The sequence below is a fragment of the Hesperophylax consimilis genome, chromosome 9 (assembly GCF_061612785.1).
Source record: "Hesperophylax consimilis isolate HC1 chromosome 9, BYU_Hcon_1.0, whole genome shotgun sequence".
Taxonomy (NCBI): domain Eukaryota; kingdom Metazoa; phylum Arthropoda; class Insecta; order Trichoptera; family Limnephilidae; genus Hesperophylax; species Hesperophylax consimilis.
This window is the reverse complement of record NC_142844.1, coordinates 682,281-696,630: the sequence shown is the minus strand read 5'-3', so window position 1 is coordinate 696,630 and position 14,350 is coordinate 682,281. Positions and strand designations below refer to the sequence as shown.

The following is a 14,350-nucleotide window of genomic DNA, read 5'->3' as shown; positions in this document are numbered from 1 at the left end:
TACATTTGAGAAATTATTATAGGAATTAAGAAAGTAGGGACTTAGCGACTGATACTAATAGCTTATTAATTACAAAGTTACTTATTGAAGGGGTACATGTTTACATTGAAGTAGGGATGGTCTAACCTAACTACATATTTTAATGTCGAAATTATTATGAAAATTACAATGGATACAAGAGCGGAGACTTGGCAAATGATTCTAATTGTTTATTCATTACAAAGTTAGGGTCTATTTTATTAATTAAGCGAGTAATTTCTAAAGATTCTAGTCTATCAAGCTTGTGGCCTTTATTGCAAGTATGGAGGACTTTAACATCTCTGTCTTTATCAAACGAGTGTTTGTTTTCTAATAAATGTGATGCTACATTTGACAATTCGCCTTTATTATTTACCCAATTTGTAAAATGTTCTTTAATACGGGTTTTGAAAGATCTCCCTGTTTGACCAACGTAATATGCAGGGCAGTTAGCGCAGTTCACTTCGTAAACGCCTGAGTTCTCGAGTTTTTCTCTTTTATCTTTGTTGTTAATTAAAATTCTACCTAGAGAGTTTACATTATAAAAAGCTGTTTTGCATTTATCATTATTGGTTAATCTAGATATTTTTGTTGATATTTCACCAATATACGGGATTTTAACCCATTGTTTAATACTATCTTTTTCATTTTTATTTTCAAGGCCTTGTGAAATGATTGTTAATGTAAGTTTTTTATCCTTTTTCTCTATTAGCCTATCAATAGTTTCGCTTTTGTATCCGTTGTTATTGGCGATAGTTTTAATAATATTTAATTCATTATTATAATTTATATAATTCAAAGGCACGTGTAAAAGTCTGTGAATGAGTGAATAAAATACTGATAATTTATGTGAAATGTGGTGTCTAGATGTATTGTGTATGATATTATCACTATATGTAGGTTTTCTATAAATTGAAAATTCTAATTTATTGTTAATGATTTCGATACCTATGTCGAGAAAGTTAATCTTATTACCCCCCATTTCCATTGTGAACTGGATTGATTTGTTAATTTTATTGATTTCTTTTAGAAAAATATCTAATTGTCTGTTTGTTCCTGTCCAGATAATCAGAATGTCATCTACATATCTACGGTAGAAGGCGACTTTATTAAACGATTTTAGTTTTTCGATGGATTCTTCGATATAATCCATGAAGAATTCAGCTAAGACCGGTGAAATCGGGCTCCCCATAGCTAACCCACTAGATTGGATGTAATAGTTATTATTAAATCTAAAGAAATTTTGTTCTATGCATGTATTTAGTAATCTTGTTATTTCGTTACGTTTTATTAAATTAATGTTTATTTTTTCCATGTAATTATTAATAATTATTTTTAATTCGTTTGTTGGTATGTTTGAGAACAAACTAACAACATCAAATGAAACTAAGGTAGCATTATTGGGAACTTTGATGTCTTTAATGAGGTCTATAAGTTGTAGGGAATTTATTATTCCGTATTTTGGTTTAAAATTAAGAGTATTTTTTATAATATTATTTCCAAATTTTGCTAATTTATAGGCAGGGGCTGAATTATATGACACTACTGGTCTTACTGGCATATTATTTTTGTGTACTTTTGGCTTTCCATATAGACGTGGGCATTGGGGGTTCATAACAGAAAGGCTATTTTTATGGTATTTATTTTTAATCAAGGTTTGGCATGAATTTAGAATTGTGTTTACGTCTGCTGCAAATTTAGGAGTGGGGTCCTTTTTCAATAAGGTTACATTACTGGTGTCCAGCACATCTTGGACCTTTTCTAAATAATCTGATTTATTTAAGATAACTGTACTGTTACCTTTATCTGCTTTTGAGATAATCAGATTATTTTGTTTGATTTTATTTTTTATTGATTTTACGATACGTGCTTCGCTAGAAAATTTCCCCTCAGTCGTTGCGTTTTTTATTATTTTAGTACATAGGTATTTTTTACCGTAATCTGACGTTGCAATATCTGTATCTATCGCGAGATTCTCGAGATCTTTTAAGTTAAGTGGTAAGTTTGGACAGTATTTTAATCCTTTATTAAGCATTGTTATTTCAGTATCATTAAATTCTACATTAGTGTTGTTTACTACCTGATCGTAAAATGATGGTATGGGTGAATTAACAGTTTTATCCCTTGTCGTTGATTTTAAGTGTTTTTGTGTCCAGTGTGTTAGTTTTTTAAGTTGTTTTTGGTAAGTTATATGAATTTCATTGTTAACCATAAGGGTGGTGTCATTATAAAGGCAATCAAATTCTACGGGGTGTAGTTGTGATGTGAGTAAAGTGTGTACATAAAATAAATAGTTATTTACATTATCCCGAATGTTGTACCATTTCTTCATCTCCTGTGTAGTCCATGTTCTGCGGGCTGCGGTAACTGCTAGTGTAGCTGCTTTGCTGTTCGTGTTCGTCCTGATGTTGATGTAGTTGGGTATAAGGCCCCGTTTTTTGCACTCTCGATTGAACCACAAATGTTGTGACGCCATCCGTCGTTTAAGAATGAGTTTTTTGTAGAGTCTCTTCAGTGTTGCTGTGTTTGCAATTTTTAATATTTATATTTTTGAGACCGATAATTCGTGGTGGAATTCCATTATAATATATTATAATAAAACAAATAAAAAACTTTATTCCACTTAATTTTATTTTGACCGTAACCGGTTTCAGCTCGTCAAAGCCATCTTCAGACTGGTACACAAAATTCTTAGTCTACGGTTTATATACACAACATATGGGGGAGGGACAAAAAATAGACCCTAACTTTGTAATGAATAAACAATTAGAATCATTTGCCAAGTCTCCGCTCTTGTATCCATTGTAATTTTCATAATAATTTCGACATTAAAATATGTAGTTAGGTTAGACCATCCCTACTTCAATGTAAACATGTACCCCTTCAATAAGTAACTTTGTAATTAATAAGCTATTAGTATCAGTCGCTAAGTCCCTACTTTCTTAATTCCTATAATAATTTCTCAAATGTAAACATGTATCTTTTCAAAAAGCAAATATAATCCCATCATAAATAATGATTTGACAATGAAATTAGGTCATTAATAATGCATATTACCTTTGTGGTTTTTTCCCTAATAAATATTGAAATGAGCTACAAACCCAAGGTAATTAGCTTACTGGAATTACCAAATATTTAGAAATACCACAATCTTAAACGACTTAGTAACAAATAAAATTGATTATAACCCTATAAACTACCCCTCTCCCCCCTCCCCCATATATTGTGTATATAAACCGTAGACTAAGAATTTTGTGTACCAGTCTGAAGATGGCTTTGACGAGCTGAAACCGGTTACGGTCAAAATAAAATTAAGTGGAATAAAGTTTTTTATTTGTTTTATTATAATATATTGGAATATTTTAAAATCTTTTTCTCGGACGTCTCGGAAGTCTGTAGTAAAGATACAGAACACGTAAAATTGTGGATTAAAAGTATTATAAACAATTACACGAATCCTTGAATGTTGAACACAAAATCCTTACCAAAGTTTTTTTTTCTATTTAGTTTTTCCTAGGCATTATTATTAGACGTAGTTTATATTGGCGACGAGGTTTATCTTGATAGGGTGTCAACTTCGTTGTGCTTATCGCAAAAGAATATCTAATGAAAGGGTAAAGGCTTAAGTCGGGGGTCTGGACAAGCCAAGGCGCACGTAAAGTCGGCTGCAGGTCATTTCTGTCGCGGGTCAAACAACCCTTATTAGAGCCATAGATGCCAATCGCAACCTGCACTGACCATTAACTGGGGGGTGTATAATACGCGGACGTACTGCGAAACTAATCTAAGGCATAATAATTTCAAGACAAAGAAAAATACTCGATGCATGGAATTTCAAAGGTTTTTGAAAATATTAGAAGCTAGTTTAATGACTAGTTTATCAGTTTTGTTAATCCATCAACAGATTTAACAATCAATATCAAAACGCGATCAAAATCAATATATTATAACATTAGCGATAACGCAGACAGCGGTAGTGATACATACTGTAATCGGGGTTCCACTTTCGAGGGTATGATATGTGACTTCGTACAAAAATGTTCTCAATTCTCTCCGGCCCTAAGTCAACTGTCTCAGTCCTCAGTCCATTCCATCTCACTAAAATAATCTTGCACTCATTCTGTCCAGCTCTTCCTCGGTTTGCTTCAGGTCGCTTTCATTGTTATGATTTCCATTGTCCTGGTATTTCTTTTCACTTTATTCCACTGTCAGTTTTTAGGACCACCAGAATGGTACGCTTGTTCATGCTCAATGAGATTCGTTTTAATTTGACAGGCTCAATTGTCTACCATCTGTAAGTTCAAAACCTTTCCAAGTATTTTGAATTCAAAGTCTGTTCACTTATGGGGAAACCGAAACAAAACTAAAACTGGTTGGCAATCAAGCTTATTTCACGGCGCAACTCGAAAGTTTACGATTTCAAAGAAGAAAACTTCAGCTGTCATCTGACACTGTCGTATTGCGTTGGATGGTCTAGAGTCGTCGTTCATAATATTAAATGTAGCTTCGTTTTATTTTAAAAAAAAAGTAGAGTCTTAACGTGTACGATGAAGGTAAACAATCAGTTTCCTTCTGCCGTCTTTGGAAAATACACTCACAGAATACGTCTACAGAATCAAGAGATGATGAAGACGCCATTCTTTATTATTATTATCAACGAAGGCGGAATCGTCTAAAAATAATCTTGGGTTATCCAGTACCTATAATCCATGATAATTTCAATACGATTCAAATTTTATTTCAGACAAAGATACAATAATACCACCTTCACAAGATCTTCAAATAACTATGAAATTTTCAGAGATTATTTAGCTATTTTCTTTATACTTAAAGCCCAGCTACACTACTCGCGAAGTTGATCGAAGTTGACCGAATACGATAGTGTGGGCACGAACTTCACTTCGCTTCGGGCAACTTCGCTTCGCTTCGCCCGACTTCCGATTGTTGTCGGTAAATGCGCCCGAGTCAAAGGACTGGACTGAGTTACTCGCGAAGTTGCACGAGTGTGGGCACGCACTTCGAACTTCGGCTAACTTCGTCGAGGACTTCGTCGAAGCGTCGAAGCGAGTAGTGTAGCTGACACTTAAGAAATAGTACTGGATTCAAACGGTGTGTTTGTGTAATAATATACAAATAAACATCTAAAATACCTGTTAAATTAACTGCCTTCCCCACTTCGCTCCAAGCTATTCCAGTAATTTGTTTATTTTTTTTCTTAAAATAGTTCATATTATGTACGGTGGTTACAAATTTTCTAATACAGGGTGTTCCAATTAGAGGTGTTATTTTGAATAGCCCGCTATTTCGGTAGATGTTAATTTTGAAGCTGTTATTTTTTGACATTTGAAAAGTTGAAACTACGTCATTAATAAAAATGGAACGATACACGCATTGAAATTATTAAAATTCACTTGAGTGAATCAAATGCAAATCATTTTGAGTGATGAGGCCCATTTCCACCTCGGTGGCTTCGTCAACAAGCAAAATTGTCGCATCTGGGGCTCGGAAAACCCAAGAGTTATTGTTGAAAAGCCTCTATATCCTCAACGTGTGACTGTTTGGTGCGGTTTATGGTCCGGCGGAGTCATCGGACCTTAATTTTTCGAAAATGAGGCTGGAGCAACAGTTACTGTGGATTGCGCTATCAAGAGATGATTAATGATTTTCTATGGCCGGAATTGGATGGTATTGATCTGGACAACTTTTACTTTCAACAAGACGGCGTTACGTGGCATATAAGCAATGAAATCATTGATCTTTTACGATTGAATATCAAAATAACACCTCTTATTGGAAAACCCTGTATAAAAATTACAAATTATAATGTTTAATATGCGTTTTTAATGTTATTTCTTTCGTTCATAATTAGGAAGCCTATAGTTGTAAATGCAAGGTAATTATCAACCTTCTGAACAAATTCGATGTTTTCTCGCTCGGACATTTCTATGGACGCCACAGTGTGGGCTGAAAATCGTCTTTCATAGACATAGAGACTTTAAAATCCTCAAAGTTGAAAAAAACACTTTTTAATGTTGATGATTCATTTTAATGCTAAACGTTTTTAAAGGGAAACGCATTTGCAAGCTTAAAAGCATTTAAGCATTAAAATGAATCATCAACACAAAAAAAAAAAAATTTTTCAACTTGAGGATTTAAAAAAAAAAATCACAAGTTGCGCCACAACACGAAGTATGTCAAAAAATACAAATAAATATTAGTATATACGTGTGTAAGGATGTAATGGTCAACCTTATGATTCCAGAGATAGCCTCATTTTTAATGTCAGTGACATACAAATTTTTCTTAAAAAAATGATGACTCCTTCATTTGCGATCAATTGCTTCGTACGAAATTTTATAGCATAGTAATGATCAGCAGAATCCATTTCTAGCCAAAAAAAATACCCTTGAAAATTCAAGTCTCTATGTCTATGAAAGGCGATTTTCAGCCCACTGTGGGGCGCAACTGCGATTATCACGGCGAGTTGCGAGAGAGTTGCGTCGCCGTTTAAAACTGGTATTTGGTTAGTTGCGTAGTGTGCTGACCGCCAAGCAACTTGAGTTGCTAACTGTTTTTTTTTCAGTTGCCCCGTGACTTTAGTGTAATAATCATCTTAGATAGCCTATTCTTATCGTTTAGCTTTCCATAAACTTGCAGATGATCAAAATCGTGGTAGTACTTAGCAGCATTCGAGTACAAAGTACTTACCCCCCCCCCTCTCCCTCCTTCCCATCCCAATAGTCTCAAAAATAAGATAAAAATTCAAACAAGAATTGAGAAATGAATGGTAAACTTACTGCATTCTATAGTAAGCGTTAGGCGATGAGGGCTGGGGCAGGGGGGCCCTACTGAGCAAGCCCTCGCCGCCAGGGCGAGTGGCCCCCATGGGCCCCCCAGGACCCAATTGACTGTGGGGGCTGAATCGTTCCTCTCCGCTTCCTGAAACAATACAACCAAAACCTATTTAATAATACAATAATAAGTGTTTATTTAATAGTATGGATAATATAAGGTAATTGTAAATATAGTAAATAGTGTTGGGGTTATTCTTAGGAGATACATACCATAACGTACTTTTCTGTAGACCTTTTTAAAATATACAACTCCGTTTTACATTATTTTGATGTGTCTTATAAGGTTTAGTATATAATTTTATGTTTCAGTTCAGCCTTTCCTCTTAACTCTTTAATTTTAGTTGCAAATGCAAAAAAGATATACCGTGGATGCGCATGGAACGTGTAACCAGAGTTAACGTGTAATCAGAGTTAACGTGTAACCAGAGTTAACGTGTAACCAGAGTTAACGTGTAACCAGAGTTAACGTGTAACCATAGATTTAATTTTATTTCATATTTATGTTTAGAAGAAAACAATATTCATATTACAAGATGACTTGCACCTAAACCTTGATTATTCCATTAACAATATGTCGTTAGTATCTGTCTCGGAAATTAATGACTTAGGTATTTGGTTTGACACGAAACTTAACTTTATCAATCATATTGAAATAATAACCAATAAAGCTTTGAAAATGTTGGGATTTATATTAAGGGTATCTAGTGATTTCAATAATGTAAATACTGTAAAAACATTATATATGTCACTAGTAAGGAGTCATGTAGAATACAATTCCACGGTTTGGTCCCCAAATTATGAGGTTCATTCACATGCGATTGAAAGAATCCAAAATAAATTTTTAAGATATGTAAATTTTAAAATGGGCATTTCTAGAGAAAACCTAAATTACGATAACGTACTTTGTTCATTAAATTTAATAAAATTATCTGATTGTATAGAATTATTTCCGATTTAACCTGTTTGTATAAAATCATTAATTCAATGTTTGATACCCCTGATTTATTATTTGTAATCTCTTTTCATACTCCAAGCAGGTCGGTTACAAGACAGTACCTACCATATTATTGTAGCTATTCTATATCAACGTCCTAATATCACACTCCTATGCGACGGATTCAACAGCTAGGAAACAAATACTACGATGTTGTTGATATATTTAGTACATCAATTTCAATATATAAGCATACCCTATTGAAGTTTTTTCATCGAGTAGTGGAATATTTTTATAAAGGTATTTAATTTGACTAACACATAATAATTTTGTCAACTAAAACAGAAAAAAATATTTTGGATTTTTTTATGTTTTGTGCCTTCATAGGTACTGTGTGGATCAAGTTCAGTGATATTTTGACTTTATATTTATTTTTCTGCAATTGTTTTAAATAGTCGTTTCCTGCACTATTTTCGTGAATAATTTCGTAAATATTTTTTATATAAATGTATGTAAAAGCCTTAATAGGTGTGAAATAAATAAACCACCCCAATCCAGGCCAGGACACTCAATCAAGTTGGCATCTTATTTATAATATCCTAGTATATAAATATGTTTTAAGCAATTCTACCGTATTAACTGAGCGTAGCCCTGTTTTAACTCGACCGTTATGTATTTTGTCTGTCTGTAAATTTTTTGTTCGTTTCTTTTCCGGCTCAAGATTGTGACCGTTTTAATGGTTCAGTAAAGATTATTTTTTTATGTGATCTCGTAGCGCTTATTTTCTTATTTCCATTTTTCAATATTATGATACTTTCATGCCTGAAGAATCTTAGAAAAAATATTTTCATTGAGATAGTGACGTTTTTTTGGACAAATTGTATAATATCATTTTAAATTTAAAAAAAAGTGTTGTATAAAGTATATGCTTAATAATTAAGTAGATACAAATCGGAGAAATAACACAATAATCCAAGTCACGCCACTTGTCTTCATTGGGATTTAGTCCTCAGAATCCTACTTTTCCCTCTTAATTCAATCTGAGTATTTAGGTTGAGAACACGAACTTCTTGCTTGTATTACATCTATCTTCTATTATGTCCAATTAAAATTATAAATATTTTGCATCGAGAACCAGTCACCCTACTTTTTGATATACATAATGATTAATGATTCTACGTGTTCTTAGATTACAAATTACTACTAGAAACGAAACAATAATCGTGACGAAAAAATCACAAATCGTTTCAGATTTAATGGAAATTGTTCATGAGTTTTCTCCAACTATAATCGTTCTTAACCACACATTTAACCGCTCCAGCGTTTGAGGGTAATATCTGACCAGACGTCCATATTTCATCAAAGTATTTTGATCTTTTTTCTATCATGCGAAAATACATAATTTTTTGAAGTTAGAAAGACACCTTAAATATTTATACTGGAATCCGTTAATAAAACCATAAAAATAGCCAAAATTAATAATTCATATTTCGCGCCGCTATCGTAACAATCGGTTTAACTTTAAAAATGATTTTTTATTTTTTATTATATAAACGAGATAAAAGTGAAGGTACAGAAGAAGTGTTCACATAAGTGTTCACATGTGTGGCACGGGCATTTGATACTGTGTTCACTTATTTGCGCACTTAAGTGCGCTTTGCCGTTCCGTGTCGGTTTCGTTCCGCACATCAAAGGGATCAAAGTCAAAATGTTTGCAAACCTGCCACACAGGCGCGAAGGCCAGTAGCGTGAGCGTCACCGTAGAGAGTTGTCGTGCCGCGTGCGTACACAAACAACCCATAACCAAGCGAACTAGCGATGGAGTGGAACAATGAGGGCGTGTTTGAATTCATTGAATTATTACAAGAAGAGCCTGACATATCGAGCCTAACAATTACTAGCACATAAAGAATATAAGCAAACTGTGTCGACCAAATCGTCGTCCATGTTATGTGAGGTCTATTTGAAAACTGTGAGCTCAAAGAAGTGATCAAATCTTTGAACACATATCTGGCAGAGACACACATAAGTGACCAAATGTGTGAGCAAAGTCTTCAAATAAGTGTTCACTTATTTGAACACATGTCTGGCGCCGGCATTACAAATTCCCCAAACAAAACGAATGTGCTTTCGTATTATCGAATTCTCTCAATTTTTCTATGATTTTAGTAAAACATTAAGTAAAAATGTGGTTAGCGTTTTTGACATTGTTTTTTTCGATGTTTGATATTAAAATTTTATTATTTAAAAATCGCAATATTTATTTTAAATGCATGCACCGGAAAGATAATTTTATCTAGTTTCTAAAACAGTAATTAAACATTTAAATTATAAACATTTAACAGTCCTAAAATACTATTTTCCTTATTGTGACCTTCCACTACGTATATATGCGTAAGCAGGATTATTATTGTACTAGGTATATTTACCTATGTTTTATTCATCATTCATCATTCATCATTTATTCATTATCACTCTTACATATTATTTGTATTTAATATCAAATGTACGTGTGTGTATGTATGTATGTATGCATGTATGTATGCGTATGTATGTATGCAACTATGTATATGTATGTGTGTACGTATGTATTTATGTGTGTATATGCATGTGTATGTATATATATGTATGTATGTGTTTATGCGTGTATATATATATATATAAATTTTCTCTTATTATTTCCTTGTTTTTAACATTTCTTTGTTTTTAACCTTTATTTGTTTTCTTTGTTTGTTTATTGCTTTTTAACCTTCTTTATCTTTATTGCATGATGTGAACATTGGTTATTGGGTTGTAACCTAATTCTTTTACTTATTTTTTCTCTCTCTCTATGCATGTTATGTTATAAACCTGTTAATGTTCCTAATAAAATAAAATAAAAAATAAAAAACAATAAATAAATAAAATATGGATGTACTAGATTTGTTATGGTTAGTAATGAGAATGAGCTTTCTCTCGGCTGTTGTAATAATATGTACGATGTATGCCATCAATATCAGTTTATTAACATCAACATGTTTTTTTTTTAAATTCAGGTTGCGTACATAAATATTTATAAGAATAATACATTTGATTTTTTATTCGATTGTGGATGTACTTCTGAGCCTGTATAAATATTATATAGATAATGTATTTTAACAAATTATTAATATAAAATAATTTCAACATAACCAAAATGTATTTAACATAAATCCCCAATGCGTTCCCATTACGACAGGTAGTTAGTTGAGGGCGGAAAATAACAATCAGGTACATTACAAATATGCTTAATTTTCTAGTATGCAATACGGGGTCTATTGCCCTTCCATGGTTTATTACTTCTATGGTTTTGTACAGTAAGACCCGATGGCAACCACGAAATAGGAGAATGGAAAAGGAAGTGATTATTGCGAAGTATCGTCCATTCAGAATAGGCTAATTTAAAGCAACGTTTCCATTATAAACTGTGAACAATGACGGGCACAATTAAAACCATGTTTCTTTAAAAGCATTAAATGCTTAGGTTGACTAGTTGTTAGTTTTTTAGATTGAACATTTTGCATATGTTAATTTATGCCAAATTTCCATATAGGTACCCTATTATATTAAAATATTATTTAATACTAGTGCAGACCCGTGAACAATTACGGGTTATTATAAATCGTGAAGCGTGTTCGAAATTGTTAAGCTGAAAGTATTTATAACACAAATAATTGCATGAAAATCATTGTATTTTAAAAGAAGAAATTTACCTATCGAATATTGGTAAATTTGAAAATTCGACATATTTTTTCTAATAAAGGGAAGCCATTCAAAGAATGTGTATATGAATGGGCTACCAAAGTATGTCCACTGGGCCTAGTTCAGAGAAACTACGCACGCTGTTTCAGTAAAGCATCTCCACTTTATGGATTCAAGTTTAAACAAAACAAATACGCATTTAGAATAAAGAATTATTTATTATGCAAAATTATTTAGGTACCTATCTAAAGGCTTGTAAAAACTAATTATCCTCGCTACACTATCATCAGCAATCATCACTAATATATACCTACAACTAAACTGAACAAATAATTACAAAATGAATGGTATACAACTGAACAGAATTCATAGAAACAACATGATTACTTGCAGCATGTTATTACAAATTATAAATTTTCTTAAGTATCACAATACGGGTCAAAAACATGAAAAGAGATGTCGTTCCCACAATTTGAAAAACAAGCGAGAATAATCTGTTGGAAGCTTGATAGGAACATTCCAGCATAGTGGCGGCAGTATCTATAAAGCCGCTACAGATAAACAGATATTAGCTGTTTCTGCTATCGTGGTACGAGAACACGCCGTCAGATGGAATGCAGGAAAACTCTTCTTCTTCTTGACATATAAATTTATTAATTCACAATATAATTGCAGAGGATCTTATTTTCCTCTGCTCAAACTTAAACTGAAAGAAATAAAGGTCTAGTTTCCTTTATTCTTCAGTTTTCCCTAGGTTTACATAAACCTAGTAATTATCTCACGACTGACTGCGTAGGTACGCATGTACCTACCAATTAAATCAACACTAGCTCCTGCGTAGGTACGCCTGTACCTACCAGTTAAATGAATACTGTCTCCTGCTTAGGTACGCCTGTACCTATCAGTTATAGCAACACTGTCCTTTTTCTGGGAGGTATCTGTATTTAAACTAAATTCTTGAAGGACATATTACAAAATAAAGTTGTTCCACCCGCTCGTCGGCAAAGAACATTCTTAAACATAAAATAAAATGCACTTAACTATTCTTAATGATACAGACGTGACTTAAACAAAACAAATATTTTAAAGGAATTATTTTAAGGGAGATGAAACTTTATTTGGGGCTTTTATTACTATGGGACAGGGGTGGGAAAGTTATTGGAAAATATTTTTAGGCATAATGGTTTAACTAGGGTCATCATAAAATAGAGAGCAAACAGCTCTATTTGAAAGCTGCCGCCGCTTGAAATAAAATGTCACGAATTCTTAAATCATAAATGATACACAAACAAGACAATATCTTTATAAAAATACCAGGCCAATGAATTGTTTTATTGTAGGGTCGAATCTGCAAATGTGGGAAACTACACTAACTTTGAAAATACGAACTGTGAGAATGGGCCTGATTTTATTGAGCAATATGTAAAAGTCGCATTCTGGAAGATACATTAGCAATGCAACAAAGGTTGCAACCATTGACGTCAGGAAAGACGTGTTTCTCGCAACAAATTCTGTTGGAAGCTTGAAAGGAATATTCCAGCTTGGCCATGGCAGTGTTCATAAAGCAATGCAACAAAGGTTGCAACCATTGACGTCAGGAAAGACGTGTTTCTCGCAACAAATTCTGTTGGAAGCTTGAAAGGAATATTCCAGCTTGGCCATGGCAGTGTCCATAAAGCAATGCAACAAAGGTTGCAACCATTGACGTCAGGAAAGACGTGTTTCTCGCAACAAATTCTGTTGGAAGCTTGAAAGGAATATTCCAGCTTGGCCATGGCAGTGTCCATAAAGCAATGCAACAAAGGTTGCAACCATTGACGTCAGGAAAGACGTGTTTCTCGCAACAAATTCTGTTGGAAGCTTGAAAGGAATATTCCAGCTTGGCCATGGCAGTGTCCATAAAGCAATGCAACAAAGGTTGCAACCATTGACGTCAGGAAAGACGTGTGTCTCGCAACAAATTCTGTTGGAAGCTTGAAAGGAATATTCCAGCTTGGCGGTGGCAGTGTCCATAAAGCAATGCAACAAAGGTTGCAACCATTGACGTCAGGAAAGACGTGTTTCTCGCAACAAATTCTGTTGGAAGCTTGAAAGGAATATTCCAGCTTGGCCATGGCAGTGTCCATAAAGCAATGCAACAAAGGTTGCAACCATTGACGTCAGGAAAGACGTGTTTCTCGCAACAAATTCTGTTGGAAGCTTGAAAGGAATATTCCAGCTTGGCGGTGGCAGTGTCCATAAAGCAATGCAACAAAGGTTGCAACCATTGACGTCAGGAAAGACGAGTTTATTGCAACAAATTCTGTCAGAAGCTTGATAGAAACATTCCAGCATGGCAGTGGCAGTGTCTATAATGTCTACAAGGTTTTATATTTTCATTACCGCTGTTCACACGAGGTATCGATCGATCGGATTGTAAATAATAAATCCTCCAACCCATTACGTATTAGGAGTACTTTCCAAGGATAACTATTAAGTAGGGGAGACTGAAAATAATATATTATTATTTTAATAAAGAAAGATAAACATTCCTGGATTACGAATAAACTTACAATAAATCTCCTATTAACCCAGTAAGCGGAAAATGTTGCTTGTGGCATTATTGAGGACCTAATCAATGGGAAATGAACTCACGATGCCTGGGCGGGACCCAGACACAATGCCAACTCAGCCACTGACCCGTCAAAAATATTATGGCATATTTGATTATTTGAAGGCCTTCGTGGTAGAGAGGTACTAATACTAAATCCTCAATTTAAAATAATATAAAGTATATTTTCGGCACATTCCAGAGTGGAAGATACTCTCAGTATCGCCTGGGTGT

General features: G+C 33.7%; 1 protein-coding gene across 1 annotated transcript in view; it reads right to left on the bottom strand.

Annotated features, from left to right (window-relative positions):
- The window catches only part of LOC149420758 (uncharacterized), a 130,061-nt gene that overhangs the window by 32,141 nt on the left and 83,570 nt on the right, over positions 1 to 14,350 (bottom strand). The window contains exon 8 of the mRNA XM_089635510.1: positions 6,816 to 6,957. Within this exon, the coding sequence (XP_089491636.1) occupies positions 6,816 to 6,957 (142 nt within the window). The remainder of the gene's footprint in view (positions 1 to 6,815; positions 6,958 to 14,350) is intronic.